The sequence below is a fragment of the Rousettus aegyptiacus genome, unplaced genomic scaffold, assembly GCF_014176215.1.
Source record: "Rousettus aegyptiacus isolate mRouAeg1 unplaced genomic scaffold, mRouAeg1.p scaffold_m13_p_7, whole genome shotgun sequence".
Lineage (NCBI taxonomy): Eukaryota > Metazoa > Chordata > Mammalia > Chiroptera > Pteropodidae > Rousettus > Rousettus aegyptiacus.
This window is the reverse complement of record NW_023416310.1, coordinates 57,445,359-57,468,561: the sequence shown is the minus strand read 5'-3', so window position 1 is coordinate 57,468,561 and position 23,203 is coordinate 57,445,359. Positions and strand designations below refer to the sequence as shown.

Genomic DNA, 23,203 nt, shown 5'->3' with positions numbered 1-23,203 from the left:
CATTTTCTAGTATATAATGTATATAGTGTTTTTTTTTTAATATAAATAGCCTCCCATGCCTATTGAGTATGACTTTATTTTGGTCTTAATGGACTTGTACAAACTATTTGAAGACATTTTTAGTATTTCAACCCCTTTTGCATTTAGAAAAAAAAAGTGCAGCTTGTTGTCAGTGTTAATTTAATGTCACGTGTAGAAATGCTCCATTTTCTAGGATTTGACATTTTCAGCATTTGAGAATTACTATATTTTGTAAATGGAAATACCACTACTAAAAACAGAATGCTATAAATAGAATATCTACCATTTGTTTCCAAAGACTATCGATATACTAGAGCAATGCAAAAATAATAATAAAAGCAAGATTTTCATGGCAAACATTGGGGAGAAGGTTAGGACTGTAATCCGCAAGTTATCTTGGGGGTAAACGCTGCAACTGCAAGGGCTGCCACTGGCGAGTATTCTTGGGGCAAATGGGAAATGGGCTAAATAGTGCATGTGTTCATTAGAATGTTAGAGCGACTCTGTGATTAGAGTTTTTGTTCAGACTTTAGAATCAGTGTTTGTACACATCATAAAATAGAATAGGTAATATTTTTACTCTCTTTTGTTGTATTAGAGGGTGCGTTCAGCAGCAAATAACAGAAAACTTGACCACAGTGGCTTACATTATAGCAGAGCTGTGGGATTAGGACTTTTTCTCTCAGATTGCCTGCCCCTGCTGGTTGTCTTGTATGCATGGGATATGGGCCTATACATCTGTATTTTTGCAAAGCCAAAGGCTTGGTGCTGCTGAATTATTTATATTTGTGTGTGTCAACAGTTTACAGAACTCTTCCACATATATGATCTCATTGAGTCTTCACAAATAAGGAAAACAGCTCAGCTTGCTGAAGTGGCATATCCTAAATCATAATCAGCAAGTATCAGAGCTGGGGTTCAAGCCAGATCTCTCTGGTCTGTTCTGTGTTCACTATACTAACCAGGCAGGAAGAAAACCAACTATTCTCTCACAGGTTAGTTTTAGTAGATTGTGTGGAGAAATCCTGATGTCTCAGATGTTGCTGCAGTGAGGTTCTTCTAGTCTCAGTCTCATCATGCAAAGTGGCCATTTCGAATCCAGGGAACCCTCCTATTACTCTCAATTTCATCTTCAGGATATAGTTTCTTTTGATTTTTTTTTTAAAGTAAACTTTAGCTTTTAGAGCAGTTTTAGGCTCACAGAAAATTTGAGCCCTCCCCCCCCAAATACAGAGTTTCTGGCCTTTCTGTATACCAGTAACAAGCAAAAGGAGAAAATAAGAAAACAATCCAATTTACAATTGCATCAAAAAAAAAAATTAAAACCTAGAAATAAATTTAACTGAAAAGGTAAAAGACTTCTACTCTGGAAACTGTAAGACATTGAAGAAAGAAATTGAAAGGGATGCAAGTAAATGAAAGGATATATCATGTTCATGGATTGGAAGGACTGATATCGTTAAAATGTTTTTACTACCTAAACCAATATACAGATTCAGTGCAGTCCTTATCAAAATATCGATGGTATTCTCAGAACTAGAACAACTAATCCTAAAATTTAAATGGAACCACAAAATACCCCGAATAGCCAACAAAATTTTGAGAACATAATGGAAGGTATTACCTCCTCATTTTAAAGTATACTACAAAGCTACAATATTCAAAACAGTATGGTAATGGCATTACAACATCGAATAGAGAGCTCAAATAAATCCTCACTTATGGTCAGATAATTTATGACAAAAGAGGCAATATATAATGGGGTAATATATAATAGGGTAAAAAATGTTCAATAACTGGTGTTGGGAAAATTAGATACATGCAAACTATGAAATTGGACCACTTTTTTATATGATATACAAAGATAAACTCAAAGTGGATTAAAAACTTAAACATAAGACCTGAATCCATAAAGCTTCTAGAAGAAAACATGGGCAGTAAACTCTTTGACATCAGTTTTAGCAATATATTTTGTCTCCTCAGGCAAGGGCAACAAAAGAAAAAAATGTCTAAAAAATTTGAAAACGTTTATCTGTAAAGATTTTTGCACCCTGCTGTTTACTGCAGCATTATTCACAGTAGCCAAAACATGGAAACAACTGAAGTGCCTTTCAATAGATGATTGGATAAAGGTATACAATGGAATATTACTCAGCCATAAGAAAAGATTAAATACTGCTATTTGCAACAACATTGATCTCAAGATTATCATGCTAAGTGAAATAAATCAAACAAAAAAAGGTGAAAAACATTTCACTTATATGTGGGATTAAAACTGAAAGGAGAAAATAAGACAAAATTCATGGACACAGACAACAGTTTAGAGAAAAAGACAGGAGGTAGATAAGGGTAAAGGAGGTCAAATACATGGCTAGGGAAGGAGATTTGACTAGGTGGTGAACACAATGCAATATGCGGTTGATGTAGTATTGAATTGTGCACTCAAAACCTATATAATTTTATTAACCAATGTCACACCAATAAATTTAATTTAAAAAATGGGACTACATGAAACAAAAAAAAGTTTTGCACAGTGAGGTAAACCATCAAGAAAACGAAAAGACTGCAACTGAATGTGAGAAGAGATTTGCAACATTAATTAATTAAAAATTAATACAACTTAACATTTAAAAAAATCCAATTAATAATTGGGCAGACAACCTGAATAGACATTTCTTTAAAGAGGACATACAGGTGGCCAATATACATATGAAAAGATGCTCAATATAACTAATCAGGGAAACGCAAATCACAACCACAATCAGCTATCATCTCACATCTGTCAGAATGGCTGTTATCACATAATCAACAAATAACAAGTGTTGACAAGGATGTGAAGAAGAGGGAACCCTTGTACCCTGTAGACAGGATTGCAAATTGGTGCAGCCACTATGGAAAACATGGTAGTTTCTCAAAAAAATTAAAAATATAGCTGCCATACAACCCAGCAATCACACTTGTGGGTGTTTGTTCAAAGAAAAACACTAATTTGAAAAGATATGTGCATCCTTATGTTCATTGCAATATTATTATTATTTTTTTTAATTTGGTTTCAAGTATACAGTACATTGGTTAGACATCCGTATAATTCATAAAATGATGCCCCCAATTGCACCCTCTCTACCCTGACCGTCCACCTAGCCAGTATATTGATACTAACTGCATTTCCTATGCTATGCTCCCCATCCTTGTGACCATGAACTACTAATTTGTACTGCTTTAGCCCTTCACCCCATTCTCCCTGGCCCCCAAACCCCCCTCCTCTCTGACACCAAATTATCCACTATATTTGTGAGGCTGTTTTTAATTAGTTCTTTTTATTCCTTAGATTCCACATGTAAGTGAAATTTTATAGTGTTTATCTTTCCCTGCCTAACTTAAATACCATCAAAGCAAAATTCTTTCCTCCCCTTCCTTTTCCTATATAGAAGTCTTGTTTTCTTATCCTTTCAGCCACTCTATCTTTTGGTTGGAGTACTTACTTCTTTTCCATTTAAGGTACTTATTGATAGGAATGTGGTTGTTACCATTCTTTATTCCTGCTTTTGATCCGTGTTTTTTATTCTTAAAGAAGTCCCTTCAACATTTCCTGTAATATTGGCTTGCTGGTGATAAATTCCTTTAGCTTATTTTTGTTTGAGAAGCTCTTTATCTTCCAACTCTAAATGATAGCTTTTCTGGATAAATTATTCTTGGTTGTAGATCCTGGGTCTACAATCAGCTGCCAGTCTTATGGGTTTGTCCCTTATATTCAATTATTTGTTTTTCTCTTGCTGCTTTTAATCTTTTTTTGTACTTAACCTTTAACATTTTAATTATGATGTGTCTTGGTGCGAGCCTCTTTGGATCCCTGATTTTTGAAATTCTCTGAGCTTCCTGGGGTTTTATGTCCATTTCCTTCAGCAGGTTAGGAAAGTTTTCCATCATTATTTCTTCAAATAACTGTTCAACATCTTGATTTTCTTCAGTTACACCTATCAGATGAATATTTGGAGCCTTAACAGTGTCCCATATCCTTTTTAAATTATTTTTTAGTCTTGGCATCTTTTTTCTTGCCATTCTCATTGAGTTTCTTGATAGATGAATGGATAAAAATTAATATGTACACATACAATGGAATATTAGCCATAAAAAATAATGAAATCTTGTCATTTGCAACAACATGGATAAACCTACAGGGTATTATGCTAACTGAAATAAGTCAGAGCAGTAGAAATACCATATGATTTCACTTATATGTGGAAAATAAGAGAACAAAATAAATGAATAAACAGAACAAGACAATTTATTTGAACACATGTCATTTTGAGGCATATTTTTTAGGCTGTAGATGGATAAAAATTAAGATAAAACATGGGCCTGTGTAGACATCAAACTCATAATTCAAATAGAACTATTTGAGATTTGCATTATTTTTACCCTCTACTCATCTTTCCATTCCTAGCAAATTGAATATTTTAGAATTTCTATCTTGCATCATTATAATGACATATATAATTCATTGCTTATTTTAGCCAGATTCTTGATACTTCCTCTAGAATGATAAATCTTAATAAATAGATAAATATGGTACTTTCCTATTCCATTGTTAAAGGAAACAAAGTGTACTTTGTAACTAGCAAACTTAACTTTCTTCAGAAAAATCAAAATGCTGTGTAGGTCACACAGGCATTTCCCTGGTCACGCTTGTTTCCTTGCCTCTTGCTTTTGCTTAGATATGAAAGCTTCCTAAAGTCTAGAATCAGAGGGAAGTAAATTTGTAGTGGCTCCTGGCGTACCAGACACTGCAGTGCTGGAGGAGGTCCATGTGCCAGTTTTGGTGAACAGCTTGATGCATAGCAGTTCTCGGAACTTTTAAGTCTCATGAAATTCCAAAATAGATTTGGAGGGTTGCCAGCTCTTTATATTGACATATTAAAGACTTTGTGTGTGTGTGTGTGGGGGGGTGATCATTTGCTACTGCTATAATTTCTTATAAATAGTATATAGTATGTGTATGATCTCAGAATACAGAAACTTTTTCCCTAGCAAGGAAGTGGAGCCGTCTTACCCTGACACATACATATATGTATTCAGTGTATCATATCCTGGTATCTCTCATTTTCCTGAGAACCAGCAGAACGTTCCTCACAGAGCAGTTGCTATCCACTTGAGTAGCCTAAAGACTTTTGTTTTACATTGTGGCCCTGGCAAGGTCTAGAGCTGTTCTTCCCATGTGTGACTTAACCTGGGTATCATTCCTAGCTGGCTTCCTTCCCTAAAGATCAGCCACAGGCCTTTGGGTCACTTTCCAGATTGGCCTGTTGGTGTGCATGCTCAGAAACTTTGTACCAGTGTTAAAAGTAGCATACAATTTAGAAAAATCAGTTTCTTGCTCAAGTGGTGCAGTTATGTGTTCCACAGATACGTCAGTCACTTTGGGAGTCCACATAGTACTGCTCTCTTTTATTAGAATGGCTTATAATTTGACTCATTTTTTCCATTCTGCGTCACATTCTGTTGAGCAATGTTGACTATTACATTTTTCTTTCAGCGGTTTTGCGAGTGGCTGGTTCCCTGCAGAAGAGCACAGAAGTGATGAAGGCCATGCAGAGTCTTGTGAAGATCCCAGAAATCCAGGCCACCATGCGAGAGCTGTCCAAAGAGATGATGAAGGTAATCTGGGGCTAACCCTGCATTCCATTCTCAACCACTAAGTGTCACTGTCAGCAAGTGGCAGAGGCTAGGGCTGTGTGGGGACCGGAATAGCCAGTCTACTGTTGCTAGACACAGAGGACAGAGGAGCAGCTGTTAACATTGGTTGAAACTCTCCAAGCAGCACAATGGCAGAGGCTAGATCGGATTGCCAGAGTGCCCCTTAGAAGAAGTGAAAGTATACCTACAGCTCTAGGGCAGGTAGGGGTTCCCAGGAGCAGCCGTATAGGATCTAGGGAGCTAGGGTTTACAGCCCCCGACATGAGCAGGGAGACAGAGGAAAGGCCAGGTTCTTCCATCTACTCCAGGGGAATGTTTGTGAAGCTGGTGTGGGAGATCGTTCTACCTCCCTTGCCAGCAAACTTTTGGCGAACTTTTTCTCTACAGGGCTAGATAGTAAATGTAATTTCTACTTTGTGGGCCTTAAATCTTTCTTGTAACTAAACCGCTTTGCAGTATAAAAGCAGCCATAGACAATATGTAAACAAATGAGTATGTGTTCCTATAAAACTTTATTTACAAAAGCAGTCAGTAGACCAGATTTGACCTGCAGGCTGTAGTTTGCTGATGGTTTTTTTTTTTTAGCCTATTAAAGGAGAGACAGAACCAAATAGAAGCTAATAAAAACCTGCCATCCTTAGGATCAGGGCTTGGCAAGAACTTATACTGGTGGACAGTGCTCAGGAGGGCATTGTTACTGAGCCCACTCCCAGCCAGTAGTACATCACACATACTGTCCGGTCAAGTCCACCCTGGAACCCTGTGAGGTAGGTATTTATAGCCCCATTTTACACAGGAGGAAACAACCTAAAAGTTGCCAGGTAACTTATAAGTAACATTGGTAGGAAGTGACAGATACGGGGTTGGAGCACAGACGTCTGACCTTATTGCTTGTGTTGCCCCAGAGGAAATGGTGATAGGAAAGCCTTGTGCAGGTGCTGACTCATGCTTCAAACCTGTGGCCTGAGAGTCCAGATTATATACCTCAAACTTTTGTATGTCATTTGTGAAGTGTAGCAGTTGTCTTTCTCCTATGAACTTAATTCATATATGGGGCTATAGGGCCTAAGAGAGAAGAACTGGAGAAGAAAATTGATGGAAAAGAAAAGCAATATAAAAAGCCTAGGTTCCAGGTCTTTGGAATAAAAACTCATTGGGCAGTAGTAGTCGGAGGGAACCAGGCAGCAGGGTATGTCCTTTAAAAGTGGCATGTGGATGTCCATCCCCCAAGTTGGTGATGCCTGTCCATCTAGAACTGAATAACAGAGCAGGCATTAGATGAATTGTTGTTGATCGAATGAATAAATTAATGAATGACAACTTCTACCTCCAGGACATGTTACAGTCAAGATTTCAGTAGGCTCTTTTTAACCAGTTAGCAAATATTTATCGAACTTATTTACAGCTACTGTAAAATGTAAGATGACTTCCAGAAGACTCCACCTGTGTGACCTTGAAAGTAAATTTTTTTATTCATTTTGGTTGGGAAGAAAGGGCCTGAGAATGGGCAGAATCTGGAATTAGCTGGATTCATGTCATTAATCACTAGAGTGGTCTAGGAGCAGAAAGACAGGCAAGAGAGAGGGCTTGCTTTAAGTCTGATTCCATCACATGCTCAGTGAGGGTTTTATCCTGGCTAAGTGCAGGGGAGCTGGGGCTGCCATACGTGACCTTCTGCTCCTTGACTCATTGAGATTTCAAGGTACAAAGCAAGGGGCACAGTTGTAGGTTGCAAAGCAGTCAGGATTTTTTTCTTCTGGCAGCTTCTCAGAAGCATGAACCCACGCTTTCTTGCTGCCATCCACCACAGCCTTCAGCCCCTCCTCACCTCTTCTGCCCGGAGATGTCACTTGCCCCTTTTTGACATCGGAGGGTGCTGTTCTGACTTTTTGCTTCAAAAACAAGAGGAAAAAAAACCAATAACAGTCAACAGGGTCTTATCTGGGAGCTGAGGACTCTCTAAACAAAGAAGACCACAGGGCCTGCTCGTGTTGGCCAGCGTTGGGTAGTTCTTTTGTGTCCTCCAATGGCATGGTGGTGTCACACTGTCCTGGCAGCAAATAAGGCTGACTGGCTGGCTTCAGGCTGCCAGGCATAGGGCTTCCAGTAGAGGATCTGGCATTACCTTATGGGATTCAGAAATGCTGTCTTATTAGTTCCTTCAGGAGAGGGTAACCAGGCTTTCGTGAATTGACTGATTCTTGCCAGAACCACCAGACTGACCCTGTGCCAACAGCTGTAACCTGGACATGCTGAAGTACTCTTCAAGAGTTTTTGGGGTCCCATGAAGCCCCACCCTGCTCTTGGTGTTTGTTATCATAGTGTCTACTGTGGCTCCAACCATTTTTCATATTGTGTTTCAACTCTTGCCCTCAGATTATGTCTGCAGTGTTACAGCAAGTGCTTCCCAAGACAGATCAGGACATATGCTCACCTGTCAGCAAATTGTTCCCCAAGTGCTGCCACTGTAGTCTGGATTACTTTGTGAAGTTTTGCTGATACCCAGCCATTAGCTTTGTGCTCAATTTGAAGAGCAATTTCCCTTTGGCCTTTTGCCTTTCCGCAGAGAGGACAGCATCCAGTTTCCTGTGGCCAACTGTCTTATGTGTTAGCCCTCAGAAGGGAGGACTGGTCTTGGAGACACTAGAGTTCAATTGGCCCTGGCTCTTAGACATGTCTTTTGGGAACAGATTTAACAGTTGGAAGTGACATGGTTTATTTTTTGTTTAGGCTGGCATCATAGAAGAGATGTTAGAGGACACTTTTGAAAGCATGGATGACCAGGAAGAAATGGAAGAAGCAGCAGAAATGGAAATTGACAAAATTCTATTTGAAATTACAGCAGGTATGGCCCTGACATTCATTTTCTTTCTCCTCTCTTTTTATGGCTATTCTTCCTGCATTTACTAGATTAGCTAGTAGTAGCTTTTAAGTTATAATTCCCTTCTGTGTTTTTAATTTTATATTATACAAGTTATTTCTTGAAAAATAAGTACAGTATCTACAACCATCTTTTTTAAAACACAGAAATAAAGAATTTATTTAATTCCTAGAGTTTCCAAAATGGAAAGGTTAAATATTGAAATGTTCTTGCAAACTGGGTTTGAGAGCTTAAACTGGTATAGACTTTTTGAAAGTAGTTCGACAGTAGCTATCAAAAGCCCTTGGCCTATATATATATTTACACACACACACACACACACACACACACACACACACACACACATCATCTTTATCCATTTGGCTATTGCTTCCATATCTTGGCTATTGTAAATAATGCTGTAGTGAACATAGAGTTGCATATATCTTTTCAAATTAGTGTTTTGGATAAATACCTAAGTGGAAGTGCTGGGTCACATGATAGTTCTATTTTTCATTGTTTGAGGAACCTCCATACTGTTTTTCATAGTGGCTGCACTAATTTACACTACCACCAACAGTGCCCAAGGGTTTCCTTTTTTTCAAATCCTTGCCAACACTTACTGTTTGTTGACTATTGATGATAGCTACTCTGATAGGTGTGAGGTGATAGTGCATTGTGGTTTTAACTTGCATTTCCCTGATGATTAGTGATGTTAAGCATCTTTTCACCTGTCTGTTGGATAGCTCTCTGTCCTCTTTGGAGAAATGTCTATTCAGGTCGTCTGCTCATTTTTTAATCAGATTGTTTGCCTTTTTGCTGTTAAGTTGTATGAGTTTTTTTATATATGTTGATTATTAACCCCTTATTGGGTGTATCATTTACATACATCTTCTCCCATTTGGTAGGTTATCTTTTTGATTTGTTGCTTATTTCCTTTGCTATGTAAAACTTTTAATTTGATGTAGTCTCATTTGTTTATTTTTTTCTTTGGTTTCTCTTGCCTAAGGAAATATATCCAAAAAAAAAAAAAATTGCTAAGATCCTATGTTTTCTTCTGGGAGTTTTATGGTTTCAGGTCTTATATTTAAATCTCTAATCCATTTTGAGCTTATTTTTGTATATGATATAAGAAAGTACTCTAGTTTCACTTTTTTGCATGTATCTCTCCAATTTTCAAAACTCAATTGAAGAAATTGCCTATATCCCATTGTATATTCTTGCCTCCTTTGTCATAATTGACCATATAGTTGTGAGTTTATTTGTGTGCTCTCTATTCTGTTCCATTGATGTTTGTGTCTGTTTTTATGCCAGTACCATGCCGTTTTGATTACTGCAGGCTTGTAGTATAGTTTAATATCTGGTAGTGTGATACCTTCAACTTTGTTCTTCTTTCTCAGGATCGTTGTGGCTTTTTGGGGTCTTTTTGGTTCCATATAAATTTTAGCATTTTTTGTTCTAGTTCTGTGGGAAATGCCGTTGGTTTTTTATAGGGATTGCATTGAATCGGTAGGTTGCTTTGGGTAGAATGAGCATTTTAACAATGTTAATTCTCCCTGTCTATGATCATGATATATCCTTCCATTTATTTGTATTTTGTTCAGTTTTTTTTCTTCGGTGTCTGACAGTTTTTCAAGTACAGGTCTTTTACTTCCTTGCTTAAATTTATTCCCAAATACACACACGTGCGCACGCGCGTGCGCACACACACACACACATATATTTTGATGCAATTGTAAATGGGATTTTTTCTTTCTTTATTATAATTTGTTATTGGTGTATAAAAATGCAGCCAATTTCTGAAAATTAATTTTGTATCCTGCTTCTTTACTGAATTAGTTTATTAGTTCTAAGAGCTTTTTGATCAGTCATCTGCACATAGTGAGAGTTTTACTTCTTTCCTATTTAGATGCCTTTTATTTCTTTTTGTTGTCTTATTATTATGGCTAGGACTTCTAATACCATGTTGAATGAAAGTGCTAAAAGTGGATATTCTTGTTTTGTTTCTAATCATAAAGAAAAAGATTTAAGCTTTCTACCATTGGGTGTGATGTTATCTATAGCCTTTATTATGTTGAGATATGTTTCCTCTGTCCCTACTTTGTTGAGAGTTCTTATCATAAATGGATGTTAGATTTTGTCAAATGCTTTTTCTGCATCTGTTGATCTAATCATGATTTTTATCCTTCATTTTGTTTATGTGGTATATCAATGTCGATTGATTTCAGATGGTGATTCAACCATGCATCCCAGGAAAAAAATCCCACTTGATATTGATGTATGATCTTTTTTATGTCTTGCCAAATTCAGTGTCCTCTTTTTGTTGAGAATTTTTGCATCTTGTTCATCAGGGATTTGGCCTATAATTTCCTTTTTTTTTTTTTTTTTTTTTTTGTAGTGTCTGTCTGGTTTTGGTATCAGGGTAATCCTGGCCTTGCAAAATGAGTTTGGGAACCTTTCTGCTTCTTCAATTTTTTGGAATAGTTTGAGAATTAAGAAATTTAAAAATACACCTATAACACAGTCGGGTTCAGGACTTTTGTTTGTTGAGAGTTTTTTAATTATTGATTTGATTTCATTAGTAGTTATCAGCTTGTTCAGATTTTGTTTCTTCTTGATTCAGTCTTAGAAGATTGTGTATGTCTAGGAATTTACCTATTTCTTCCAGGTTGTCAAATTTGTTGGTACAATTGCTCTTAGTTTCTTATAATACCTTGTATTTATGTGGTGTCAGTTGTCACTTCTCTTTCATTTCTGATTATTTCCTACTACTCACTTTGAGCTTTGCTTGTTTTTCTCTTTCTAGTTCCTCTAAGTATAAAGTTAGATTGTTTATTTGAGATTTTTCTTCTTTCTTGAGGTAAGCCTATATTGCTATGAATTTCTCTCCTAGTACTGCTTTCACTGTTTTTCATATATTTGGGGTCATTGTGTTTTCATTTTTGTTTGTCTAAAGGTGTCTTGATGTTTTCCTTCATCTTATTGTTAACCCAATCATTGTTTAGTAGCATGTTGATTAGCCTCCGTGCGTTTGTGTGTTTTTTATTTTTCTTGTAATTGATTTCTAGTTTCATACATACCATTGTGGTCAGAGAGATTCTTGATGATTTCGGCCCTCCTAAACTCACTGAGACATGTTTTCAGTTCAGTGTGTGTTCTAGAAAATGTTTCATGTGCACTTGAAAACAATGTATATTCTGCTTCTTTTGGGTGAGATGTTTTTAAAATATTTTATAAAGTACATTTAGTCTAATGTGTCAGTTAAGGCCACTGTTTCCTTAATGATTTTCTGCCTACATGATCAGTGGGATGTTAAATTTCCCTACTATGACCGTATTACTCTTGATCTCTTCCTTTTAGTCTGTCAATTTTTGCCTTATATAAGTAGGTACGTTTCGTTGGGTGCATAGATGTTTGCAAGTTATAAATAGCTTCTTGTTAGATTGATTCCTTTATCATTATGAAATGCCCTTCTTTGTCTCTTGTGTTAAAGTCTATTTTTTCTGATATAAGTATTGCAACACCAGCTTTTTTTTCATTTCCACTATCATGAAATATCTTTTTCCATCCCTTTACTTTCAGTCAGTCTTTTGATCTGAAGTGGTTATCTTACAGGCAGTGGATTTATGGGTCTTGTTTTTTAAATCTATTCAGCCACCCTATGTTTTTTGATTGGAACATTTAATCCATTTACGTTTAAAGTAATTATTGATAGGTATGTAGTTATTGCCATTTTATTGTTTTATCATTGCTTATGTAGTTCTCTATTCCTTGTCTTGCTCTCTTCTCTTGTATGTTGATGACTTTATGTAGTGTTATGCTTGGATTTCTATTTATTTCTTGCCAAATCTCCTACAGACTTTTGGCTTTGGTTACCATGTACTTCATAAATACCAAGCTATCGATATAGCAGGCTATTTTAAGTTGATAGTCACTTAAGTTCAAACACATTCTAAAATCACTATTATTTTACTCCCTCCACACTTTTATTTTTGTCGTTATTTTTTACTTCTTTTATATGTGTTTTTGTGTAACCCTTAATTTATTAGTGTGATTACACATGGTATTGCTACTTTCGTTTTTTATATTAGCTTTATAATTGGTTGACCAACATCTTTTGCCAAGTGTTTGCCTTTGTCGGCGATATTTTTTCTTTCCTATATTTTCATATTCATATTTTCGATCTTTTCTACTTAAAGATGTCTTTTAACATTTCTTGTAATACTGGTTTAATGGTGATTAACTCCTTCAGTGTTTTCTTGTCTGGAAACTCTTATCTCTTTTTCTATTCTAAATGATAGCCTTGCTGGATAGAGTAATCTTGGTTGTAGGTTTTTTTCCTTTCATCACTTGGAATAGCTGGTGCCATTTCTCTTCTGGCCTGCGGTGTTTTGTTGAAAAATCAGCTGATTGTCTTATGGGCGCTCCCTCATACATAACAAACTGCTTTTCTCTTGCTACTTTTAGATTCTTTATCTTTAATTTTTTGCATATTAATTGTGACATGTCTTGGTGTGGCCAATGATTCATCTTGTTTGGGACTCTTTGTGCTCCTTGGACTTGTATGTCTATTTCCTTTGGCAGGTTTGGGAAGTTTTGCATCATTATTTCTTCAAATGGATTTTCAATCTCTCTTTCTCTTCTTCTTCTGGTATTCCTATAACGCAAATGGTGATACCCTTGACATCCCTTAAACTATTATTTTTAAAAATTCTTTTTTTTGCTGTTTTTTGCTGCTCTGATTGGTTGTTTTCCACTGTCGTGTCTTCCAGTTCACTGATTTAATACTCTCCATCATTTAATCTGCTGTAGATTTCCTCTAGTGTATTCTTCATTTCAGTTATTGTATTTTTCAGTTCTGATTTGTTCTTTATGTTTTATATCTACTTTTTTCCTTTCCGTTGAAGTTCGCACTGCGTTCATCTATTCTTTTCACAAGTTTACTGAGCATCTTTAACAACCACTGTTTTGTACTCTGTATCTTATAGATTTCTTATCTACATTTTTTTAGTGGGTTTTTTGTTTTTTTGTTTTTTGAGTTTTGTCCTAGTCTTTTGTTTGGGACATGTTTTTTGTGTCCTCATTTTGGTTGATTCCTCATGTTTGTTTCTGTGTATTATGTAGATATGCTATGTCTCCCAGTCTTGCCAGAGTGGAGTTATGTAGATGGTGTCCTGTGGGGCCCAGTGTCACAATGTCCTTGTCATCTGAGACAGATGATCCAGTTGACCCTGTGTGGGTTGCGTGTGACCTCCTGTTGTAGTTAGGCTTCAGTTGCTGCTGGCATGTCAGTGGTTAGAGTTTACCTCCAGGCTGACTTGCCGTGGGGGCTGGCCACAAATACAGCAGACCAGGTATTGTGCGGGGCCTGACTGCACAGAGCTGAAGTCACTTTAGCGGGTCTCTGGTGCCAGCCACGTCTGACCTTGTGGTATATTGGTTGTGGAGCTGGTTGCACGGGACTCTGGTTTTGTCTGAAGCAGGTCACCAGGTTTGTTGGGTCTGGGGCCTCTTGAGAGGGGTTCTAGTGCAGGCCAAGGTCACCTAGCATTTAAGCTGGGCTTTGAGTCATTTGGGAAAAGCTACACTGCGAACTAAGGCTGGCCGATGATACTTGTTCCAGGCTTCGGACCCTTTGCTAGACACCATGATGCAAATTGAGGCCAGTTGTCACTTGTGCTAGGCTTGCGGCACCTTAATTGGAGTTCATTTACATTCCAAGACCGGCTGCTACTTGTGGTGGGCTTGAGGTTGCTTGACAGGAGCTACCATGCACACTGAGGCCAGCCATCACGTGTGGGATTTGTGGACCTTTGAGAAAGTCTGCAGCCCAAGCCTAGGGCTCCTCCCACTCATGTGAGGTTTGCAGATTTTTGGGAAAGTCTGCTCCATACACTGAGGCAGGCTGCTTTTGTGGAGGCTTGAGCTAGGCAAGCAACTTGGGTGGCACGGAGTCTTGTAATTACCAGAGCAAGGTGAACGGTGTTCACCAGTTTAATGGAGAGCACAGATTTGGCACCTGCAAGGACAAGGGCTTCTGTCCTTGGAGAGTATTGCCCTAACCCTTGCCCATCCAGTCCTCACCCTGAAATTAGTCCATTTAGTTCCCTTATATTCCTGATGCTTTTCAAGCTAATTCCCCTGCACTAGAGCTTAGAGCAAATAAGTTTGTGAGCAAGTAGTCAGTGCCTCACCATGTATCTTTCTCAGAAGCAGTCTCTGATGGTTTTCACTGCCAGATATGGGGACTCCTCTTCCCAGCACTGGTGTCCCAGGCTGGAGAGTCTGGTTTGGGGCTGGGACTTTCATTCCTCAGAGGGGCCCTTTGCAGCCAAGATACCCTCCCGTTTCTTAATCACCACGGGATTGGTGTGGGACCTGCCCATTCCGTGTCTCCATCCCTCCTACAAGTCTCAGTGTCACTTCTTTATGTCTTTAGTTATAGGAGTTTTGTTCACCTAGTCTTCAGGCAATTCCCAGTGATGGTGGTTCTATAATTTAGTTGTAGTTTGATGTGATTTTGGGTGGAGGCATGCACACATGCCATCTTGACCAGAAGTCGAGTTTTTAATCCTTAATTTTTATTTCTGGAGTTTGTAAGTTTTATGTTTAATAAAAAATATAATTGGTGATATTTAATTTTTGTCTATCATTTGTTTTAATTTTGGGGAGAAAGACAACTAGTTACTCTACTCTAGAAAAACATGTTGTGAAGATTTAGAAACAGTTTAGTTAGATTTCAAATCTTCATGACAGTTGAAAATTAAATATTCAGTAGTGTTTAGGAATTTAGATTGAGCTTCAGAAGCAAAATTCTTAAAATCGAAATTCTTATGGTCGTTATAACTTGAATAGCATTACAAGCTGGTATTTGCACATTTGTCATAGCGAGCAAAACCCCATCAAAACAACTTGTTTTATTGCTGCTTCTCTGTTTCTTGTCAGACTGATCCAGGTATGAAAGTCAGGAAAGATGAGGTACCATTCCCTTAAACCAATATTTTGTTAATCTGTTCGCTGTTTGTTTGTTTTTTCAGGGGCCTTAGGCAAGGCACCTAGTAAAGTGACTGATGACCTTCCAGAGCCTCAACCTCCAGGAGCGATGGCCGCCTCAGAAGATGAGGAGGAGGAAGGGGAGGAGGCCCTAGAAGCCATGCAGTCCCGGCTGGCTACACTCCGCAGCTAGGTGCTGCCCAGCTGGGCACTCATGCTCTTCTCGTGGCCTGTCCACCAGGTGTGCACATACTCCTCTGAAGTGGCAGCCATTTTATGTATCTTGCACTACACTTCTGTGATGCGACTTTGCATCCTGGAGAAAGTTCTCTGCTAATATCTCTTCACTCTCTGCAGAGGTTTTGGGATCTCAATAGGATTGTTATTGAGAAGTGGTATAATAAATGCATCGTTTTCAGGAGTATAAAACAGAAGTCTCTATTTTGGAGGGAAGGGCAAAGAATTTGGTCTTCTCACAAGATACATCTGAGAATAGAGTTTATTTCCTAAATGTTGAGGACTCTGTACTTTTTTTGTTGTTGTTATAAAACACTATAAATGGATTTTAATAAATATCTGCTTTAACGCTTGGTCTCATTTTAGATTGTCATGTGCATTGAACTTTCAAGGTGTTTACTGTTCCAAATTATTTCATATGTGGCCTTGGAAAGAGAGGAGGTGCTAAAGCCAGGCAGATGGGACTTGGAAGTTCAGCAGAAAGGGCTGAATGCTGCTCCCCACCCTTCACAGACGTGGTGTGGGAGCCACTTATGCTTTTTGTCATGTCTTTAACCAAAAGGATGGTTGGGGATTGCATCCCTTTGTCCAGAGGTGGGTGGGTGGGTGGGTGTGTGTGTGTCTCCTTTCTTTCCTTTCCATTCAAGGATTGCACCTGAAGCAGAGCAGACAGTTGTGAGATTAGGATCCTTGATTGTCTGTCCCTGCTTCGAGCTGGTTATTTTGTATACTTGGGATATAGGCCTACCCATCAGTAAGAAGAATGATGTGGTCTGCATGATGAAGCACTCTCACACATCTGAAACATCGCTGTTACATTTATAAGTAATTCAGCAGTAACATTTTATATGTGTATGTGTTTGACAGCTTTTTCTTTGACATTTGTGATCTAATTCAGTCTTCACAAATAAGGAAAACAGCTCACTTGAAGAGCTGGGGTTCATACTAGATCCCTCTGGTCCAAGTCCTATGTACAGTAAACCAGGAAGGAAAAAAAAAACATCCACTCTTCCACTCTCTCACAGGTTATTTTTTGTAGATTGTGTAGAGCAGGGGTCCCCAATTCCCAGGCCATGGACCAATACCAGTCCATGGCTTGTTAGGAACCAGGCTGCACAGCAGGAGGTGAGTGGCAGGCAAGTGAGTGAAACTTCATCTGTATTTGCAGCCACTCCCCAGTGCGAGCATCACCGCCTCAGCTCCACCTCAGATCATCAGGTATTAGATTCTCATAGGAGCACCAGTCCCTGGTGCCAAAAAGGTTGGAGACCACTGGTATAGAGAAATCCTTATGCCTCAGATGTAGTTGCAAAGAGATCCTTCTAGTCTCATCATGCTAAATGGAAATCTTGAATCCAGGGATCATCTGATGATTTTATCTACAGGATATACTTTGGGTATTTTGTTTTTTTAAAGTAGACATTTTAGAGCAGTTTTATGTTTATAGCATAATTGACTGGAAAATGCATGTCACATACACCTCCTGCCACAACACATGCACCGTTTTACCTTATGTGTATCCACATCCCACACCACAGAAGTACATTTGTTACCAGAATCATATAGTATGTAGCCTTTTCAAATTGGCTTTTTTCACTTACTAATATGCATGTACGTTTCATTCATGTCTTTCAATGGCTCGATAGCTCATTTATTTTTATTGCTGAATACTACTCCAGTGTGTGGATATACCACACTATCCATTCACCTACTGAAAGACATCTTAGTTGCTTCCAGGTTTTGGCAATTAAGAATAAAGCTATAAACGTCCATGTGTGGGTTTTTGTGTGGACGTGTGTTTCAACTTGGAATAAATACCAAGCTGTACAACTGCTGGATCATATGGTAAGAGTATGTTTAGTTTTGTAAGAAACTGCTAAACTGTCTTCCAAAGTACCATTTCGAATTACCAGCAGTAACGAATGAGAGTTCCTATTTCACCACATTCTCACCAGCATTTGGTGGTGGTAGTGTTTGGGATTTTGACCATCCTAGTAGGTGTGTAGTGGTAGCTTGTTTTAATTGGCAATTCCCAAATGACATGATGTTGAACATTTTTTCACATGCTTTTTTGCCATTTGTATATCTTCTTCAGCAAGGTGTCTATTTGAGTTTTACCCATTTTTTAATTGGGTTGTTTCCTTATCATTTAGTTTTAAGAGTTCTTCGTCTAGTTAACATAGTACTTCTTTATCAGATGTGTCTTTTGTCAGTATTTTCTCCTAATCTGTGGCTTGTTTGCTCATTCTCTTCACATTGTCTTTCACAAAGCAGTTTTTAACTTTTTTTTTTTATGGTGACATTGGTTCATGAAGTCCAATAAGTTTCATGTGTATAATTCAAAGTCACATATATATTTTGCATTGTGTGTTCACTGCCCACAGTTAGAAGTTTTTAATTTTGATGAAATCTAGCTTATCAATTATTTCTTTCATGATCATGCCTTTAGCGTTGGATCTTAAAAATCATCACCATACCCAGGGTTACCTAAGATTTTCTCCTATATTATCTTCTAGAAGTGTTACAGTTTTGTGTTTTAGATATAGGTCTGTGATGTTTTAATTCTTGTGAAGCATATAAGGTCTGAATCTAGATTTTCATTCTGCATGTGGATATCCAGTTTTTCCAGCACCATTTATTGAAGACTGTCTGCTGCATTATATTATCCCTGCTCCTTTGTCAAAGATTAGTTTACTGTATTTATGTGGGCCTATTTAAGGACTCTCTAGTCTCTTCCAATGAGGTATTTGCCTGTTCTTTTGCCAGTACACACTTTTTTTGGTAATTTTCCACACTGCCTTGGTTTAATGTAGTTTTATAATAAGTCTTAAAGTCAGATAGAGTCAGCCCTTCAGCTTTGTTTTTTTCCTTCAATATCGTGTTGGCTATTCTGGGTCTTTTAACTCTCCATATAAACATTAGAATTCATTTGTCAATATCTATAAAATAACTTTATGGGATTTTGATTGGGATTGGAATCTATAAATCAAGTTGAGAAGAACTGACATGTTGACAGGATGTATCAATTTTGTGATTGCATTTATCTGGCTCATTTGCAGAATGACATTGGAATTAAGAGATACTCATAATCCCTGAGCATTTTTGTTCTTATGTGGATAATCGGAATTTATCCAGGTGGATGGATGGATAGAATAAATAATGACAACCACTGTTTGAGCCTTCCAAATAAAATGATCTAAATGTAGGGTTTGTTTTAATTGTTTAAAGAGATTCTGTTTTCTCCATTCCTGCTTTCGAGCTGAGGAAAGAATGGTTGACTCATCATGATTATGTTCCATTTCCCCTCATTACTCTGTTGGACAGCATTGGGAAACAGAAGTGAGTCATAATCTCTTGGTGCTGGAAGGGCCCACAGTCTGGGAAAGGAAATAATGCTGTAAATATCTGTAATAAAAGTTCTCTATACTCAGACCTTCAATTTAGGTCCATAGTAGTACGAGTTCCCACTCTTCCCACCTTAACCGCAGCCTGAATCTACTTGGTGCCATAAAAAAATGTTTTTTCAAGGGTACTTGTAATAACATTTCACACCAACTCATTTGTTTTGTTTTTAAACACAGCTTTTTAAAAATCACTGTCCAGCTTATGGTGATCGCCCAGCAACAGTTCATTCTAGGTAGGATCTAACTTTACTTTCCCTGTCCCTTCCCACTCTCCCCATGTCAGCTATCAAAGATGCCTTCCTGAGCACTTAACCAGTTGTACAGCTCTTGTGTCCTCTGGTCTTGAATATTTCTAGGTGTGTTTTAGAACTACTGAGGAGCAGGGGTATGACATTTTTGTTTCCATGTAATACTAGTCATGCCTGCCTCTGCACCTCTCTTTGATACCCAACCCCATAATTGTGGCTATGGGAACAAATGTAAATTATAAAGCTTCGAAGGACTGGGACCATTTCTCTTGTCCTCTCCTAGTGATAGATGCTCTTCAAATCTTAATATATATTACCAATAGAAAGGCTCTTAAGTGAAATAAACTTAGGAAATGTTTGGTTAAAATAAACATAAAGCAGGTTTTTTTACTTTTTAGAGCCTTTCCTGTGCTTTTTCCAGATTTATTTGACCAAGACTGTTTTTTTTTGAAATGCTAGATTCATCACTCCTTAGCTACTGATCCATTTCAGAAATGCAAGTCTAAGCCACAGTAGAGAAATACTTCTTTTTAAAGTGCCACACAATACAGTTTTAAAAAATAATATTCATAGAGCGATGTCAGCAAAATGGTGGAGTCAACAGTTCCAAACACTCATTCCTCCAAAGAAACAAAAGAAAATCAGAAACTGTCAGAACAAACTTTGTCAGAGCTCTGGAAAATAAAAGGTTTACACCAAGCTGAATGCTGTATTGAGAAAAAAAGTTTAAAAACAGTGTGTGGCATTTGTACTTGCCCTTGCCCCACCCATTTCTGAGCTTAGCAGCAGTCTTGAAAACAGCATCCCACATTATCTGAGTGAGACTGTGGCCCCTAGTTCCAGGGGAACAAAGCAGACCCTATTCACAAGTCATCATGTTTGTCTGCCTTAACCTATCTAGGAGCCATCCTGGACAACTAACATAGGTGCCCATCTTCAGTTTGCCTGTCTTGGAACTTATTCAAGGTAGAAAAGTGTCAGGCATTGCTTGAAAACATATTAAGGAAATTTTTAAAAATATGCAACTACCTCAGTCAAAAGAGTACAGTTGAGACATAAAATAGACTGCTTAAAATCTAGGAGGAAAAGCCAGAGAGGGAAAGGGTTCCTTGGGATGTTGGGGCATTCAAAAGCATGTGTGTGTGCTGGGGAGTTTAGAAAACCACATGCATGCCCAGGACAGGAAACACTCAGAAAAGACTTGAGAAGTCCCTAAATATGGTGACAGAGCTGATCTATAGGCTCTGTGCAATCAGGAAGTGAAGGCTAAAGTAGAATAATAAATGGTCTGGCTAAGTATTAAAAGAGTGCCCAGCACAGACAATCCATAAAGACTGAGACAAGTTGTATTTTTTGGTTTGTTTTTTAAGGTCCTGCCATTCAAGCACATTTCTCAAAATACTGGCCGAACACAATGAGGCCTTCAACAATTAAGAACAGCAAACCTTAGGGAAGAGGGAAATTCTGACTTCCAGAATTCTGAAAAATTTGAATGTCCAGTTTTCAATAAGAAAAATCACGAAGCATAAAAAAACCCTGGAAATTGGTTTATTCAAAGGGAAAAAATCAAATTTATAGAAATAATGCCTGGGGAAGCGCAGACATTGCACCTTCTAAGCAAAGACTTTAAACCAACTATCTTAAATATGGTCAAGAGGTAAAGAAAACCAGGAAAACTGTCTGAACAAAATGAATCAAAGAAAAGTTTTTAAAAAACTACAAATGTACTGAGATGAAAAAAAAAAAAATACACCGGAGGGTTTAAACAGCAGATCTGAGTAAGCAGAAGAAAGAGTCACTAAACTCTAAGGTAGAACAATTGAAACAATTCAGTCTGAGGAGCAGAGAGAAAAATGAAGAAAAGGGAACATAACCTAAGGAACTTGTAGCAGGCCATCAAGCTTACCAATGTATGCACTGTGGGATTCCAGAAGGACACAAGAGAGAGAAAGGAACAAAACCAATATTTGAATAAACAATGGTGTAACTCTCCTGTATCTGAAAGATAGGAATTTACCCACACACAAAAAAACAAATTCCAAGCAGGATAAAAAACAAAGGGATCCACAGTGAGAGGAGTATAGTCAAATTGTTGAACAATTGAGACAAAGAATCTTGAAAGCAGTAGAAGAGAAGCAACTCCTCATGTACAAGGGGTACTTAATAAGAACAACTGATTTCTCATTAGAAACCATGGAAGCTAGAGGCAGTGTGATAACATTTAAGGCGCTGAAAGAAAATTTGTCAGTGAAGAACTGTATATCCAGCAAACCTATCCTTCAAGAATGAAGTTTCGTGAAATTAAGATATTCCCTGATAAACAAAAGCTAAAGGGCTTCATTAGTACTAGACTTGCTCTACAAAAAACAAGCAAAAACAACAACAACTACAAAAATGCTAAAGGGAGTTCTTCAGGAAGAACTGGAAGGACACTAGGTAGTTAACTTAAAGCCATATGAGAAAAATAAGGAAAACGAGTAAAAGTAACCACATTGGTAAAAATAAAAGCCAGTATTGTACCTTTGGCTTGTAACTCCTCTTTTTCCCCATATGAATTAAAGGCACATGCACATTATAAATCTATTTTGATGGGTACACAATGTATAGAAATGTAGGCTTTGACAATAACAATATAAAGAGGGAGAGAGATGTTTAGGAGTAGAGTTTTTGTATACTATTGAAATGAGTTGGTATTAAAACTAGGTTATAAGTTTAAGATGTTAATTATAATCACTAAGGTAACTAAGAATACAAAAAATACACGGGAAAAAATGAAAATCGTACAGTATAAAATTTTAAATATAAAAAAAACGCAGTAATAAAGGAATTGAACAAAGGTCATATAAAGAAAACAAATGGCTAAACGAAAGAAGTAAGTTCTTCCCTATGAGTATTTAAATATAAATGGATTAAACTCTCCAATTAAAAGGCAGAGATTAGGAGTACAGATAAAAATCCATTTTTTTTGCTGACTCAATTTAGATGCAAAGACATAAGACTGAAAGTAACAAAATGGGAAAAGATCTTCCATGGAAACAGTAATCAAAAGAGGGCCAAGGAGTCTATATTATTATCAGGCAAAATAGATTTTAAATCAAAAAAGATTACAGCAGATAAGGGAGTTTAAATATTAATTAAAAAGTCAATCCATCAAGAGAATATGCACCTAACAGCCGCCACACAATATATAAAGGATTGTCAGTATTGAAGAGAGAAATGGAAAGTTGTACAATAATAGAAATTTCAGAAATGAACAGAATAGCCTAGTACACAATTAAGAATGAAATAGAGGACTTGAACAACACTATATAATCATTAGACCTAACAAACATATATAAAATACTACGCTTAACAAGAAGAGAATATACATTGTTCTACAGGATAAATTATATGTAAGACCACAAAACAAGTCTCAAATTTTAAATGATTGAAATCATACTAATTTTCACAAAGAAATGAAACTAAAAATCAGTAACCAAGGGGAACTGGAAAACACAAATATTGGAAATTTTAATACACAGTCTTAGAGTCAAGGAAAATATCACAATGGAAATTTTAAAATATCTTGAATGAAAATGAAAAGACAACATACCAAAATATAGGGATGCAGAAAAAAAAAATAGTGCTCAGAGAAAGATTTATGGCTGTAAATGCCTACATTAAAAAAGAAAAAGGCCTCAAATTGATCACCTAATTGTACACCTTAAGGAACTAAAGAAAGAAAAGGAAGCTAAATCCAAAGCTAG

At 37.3% G+C, this 23,203-nt stretch overlaps 1 protein-coding gene across 4 annotated transcripts in view; it reads left to right on the top strand.

Moving 5' to 3' along the window:
* LOC107505996 (charged multivesicular body protein 3) overlaps nucleotides 1-16,165 on the top strand; it is a 93,838-nt gene extending 77,673 nt beyond the window's left edge. For 2 of the 4 annotated variants that reach the window (XM_036224108.1, XM_036224105.1), the window contains 3 exons: nucleotides 5,555-5,676; nucleotides 8,446-8,560; nucleotides 15,613-16,165. In XM_036224108.1, the coding sequence (XP_036080001.1) occupies nucleotides 5,555-5,676; nucleotides 8,446-8,560; nucleotides 15,613-15,761 (386 nt within the window). In that variant the 3' untranslated portion in view covers nucleotides 15,762-16,165. The remainder of the gene's footprint in view (nucleotides 1-5,554; nucleotides 5,677-8,445; nucleotides 8,561-15,612) is intronic. The other 2 variants (XM_036224106.1, XM_036224107.1) reach the window with 1 other exon arrangement.
* The last annotated feature ends 7,038 nt before the right edge of the window (nucleotides 16,166-23,203 follow it).